This window comes from Mytilus californianus, unplaced genomic scaffold (assembly GCF_021869535.1).
Source record: "Mytilus californianus isolate M0D057914Y unplaced genomic scaffold, xbMytCali1.0.p SCAF_8, whole genome shotgun sequence".
Classification (NCBI taxonomy): domain Eukaryota; kingdom Metazoa; phylum Mollusca; class Bivalvia; order Mytilida; family Mytilidae; genus Mytilus; species Mytilus californianus.
The window spans coordinates 46805062-46807221 of record NW_026262734.1 but is presented as its reverse complement, the minus strand read 5'-3'; the positions used below and the strand labels follow the sequence as shown (position 1 = coordinate 46807221).

The following is a 2160-nucleotide window of genomic DNA, read 5'->3' as shown; positions in this document are numbered from 1 at the left end:
ATAGTGTTTGATTCAAAATTAATCCAAGTGCTGTATATCGATTACTATTATTTTTTTTTTTATTTTTCGATTACTGTTGACTTCAAGTCTAGGTGTTTGGTGTTTAGTGATCCGTGTCGGTTCACTCTATACATGTACGACTGTCGTCTTAACAAATTAACAAAAAAGCTAATTGCAATCACATATACACAGGATGTCCACCTCCGGCTTTCACCACATATTTAATACATCCAGATGTAAGTTACCTGTGTATAGACACATTTTTCAAGATCTGACCTAATTATCATGTGCGCTGACTTTAATCTATCACGTGGTGCCGCAGCCATAGCACTAATGATAGATAACGCACGTGTTTTAATCACAACAATATCGATCTTCTGTTTACATTTTGTTTGCCACTATTTTCCTTTTCGTTTTGTTATGGAGAGTAAAAATAATTACAAAGAGCTGGTGGGAACTCATGTTCAGTTCATGGTTGTTCCAATAATTGGAAAAAAAAACTGTATGGAAGGAATCAATGTGTGAATTACATGGTGAAATGCACGACTATTGTCCCTGTTTAATTCCTTACAGACTACATGTAACGCCATCCAAAGAATTGATTCGACTTGAGTGGATAAAAGCTTTAAATCGGAAAGATCTTCCGAAAACGTATATGTATGTTCTGAACATTTTATTGACGGAAAACCTACAGATCGGAATCCTTCTCCTAAGTTAAAGATGGGGTACGAAAACAAGACAACTCCGGGTAGAAGAAACATTTTAAAACATAAATTGACAGTGAAAAAAAGAAAACTAGAAACTGGTGATTCTGATTCCGATATGGAAATAACAGAATTAGATACTACTTTAGAAAGTGAACCAGGCACAAGTACGTCGTCTGAGAATCTACAGGAGGCTATTTGTAGTTTTAATGTTGTAGAAGATTCATCTACTGTTAGTACACAATATCTTGAATCGGACTTCTTACCGCAGAAAGATCACACGTACGGGAAAGAATGGACCGATTTTCAGACTAAATTGTCTCAAACAAATATAGTTTTAACGGAAGATAAGGGACTTCAAAGTAAATCTGATGGAGCAACTATGTCTGCTGCACAAAATGTATTAACGGACAATGACGCTTTATTGTATACAGGGGTCACAAAAGAGGTCTTTTTCACGCTGGTGAAATGCTTTACTCCTTTCAATACATTCAGTTTTCAATTAGAGGTAGCAGATGGATTACTCCTTGTGCTCATGAAACTAAAGTTAAATTTAATTTTTGACGATCTATGCAGAATATTTGATATATCAAGTGGTTTAGCTTGCAAAACATTAAATTCGTGGTTTCCTGTGTTGGCAGAAAAGTTAAAGTCCTTGATTGTTTGGCTCCCTGGACAAGCAATAAGAGACTGTTGTCCCGAATCATTTAGGGAAAATTATCCCAGAACTACTTGTACTATTGACTGTGCTGAAACATTTATTCAGATACCAACTAATTTAAGGAGTAGGGGTAAAACTTACAGCAAATACAAGTCCCATAATACAGCTAAATATTTAGTAGGAATATCCCCACATGGACAAATTATTTTCATATCCAAAGCTTTTGGTGGTCGTGCTAGTGACAAATTTATTGTAGAAAAAAGTGGATTCATGAATTACTTGCTTCCAGGCGACGAGATTATGGCAGATCGTGGCTTTACAATAGACGACTTATTGTTTCCATTGAGTGTCAAGCTGAACATGCCAGCGTTCACAAAAACAAACCTCAGTTAAGTGCAGAGAATGTGACAACCACAAGAAGGATTGCCAGAGCACGGATAATTGTTGAAAGGGTAATAGGACCATTGAAGGGCTTCAAAATTCTAAGTGGGACTGTGCCTGTATCATCTTTTAAACTGTTTGATGACATTTTGCTTTTATGCTCTGCTTTGGTTAATTTACGGTCAGATCTGATCAAAGATACTAATGAAAGTAAAGAGTGAAATAATTTTGTTATTTTTTCTCTTTTTATATTGAACAGGTCGGGTATACACTGTACATGTACATGTATATTTAAGTTGTTGGATAATGTAATTGATATATACGTACAATGTACATTGCATCATTATTGTATTATATTACAGATCAATTGATTAGTGGTTGTTTAACGTCCAGTGGCAAATAGTTTATGCATAT

General features: G+C 35.2%; 1 protein-coding gene across 1 annotated transcript; it reads left to right on the top strand.

Moving 5' to 3' along the window:
- Positions 1–822: 822 nt before the first annotated feature.
- On the top strand, positions 823–1758 carry LOC127712052 (uncharacterized). Its single transcript, XM_052218244.1, has one exon. It carries the CDS (start codon positions 823–825, stop codon positions 1756–1758), a length of 936 nt encoding a protein of 311 aa, XP_052074204.1.
- Positions 1759–2160: the final 402 nt, after the last annotated feature.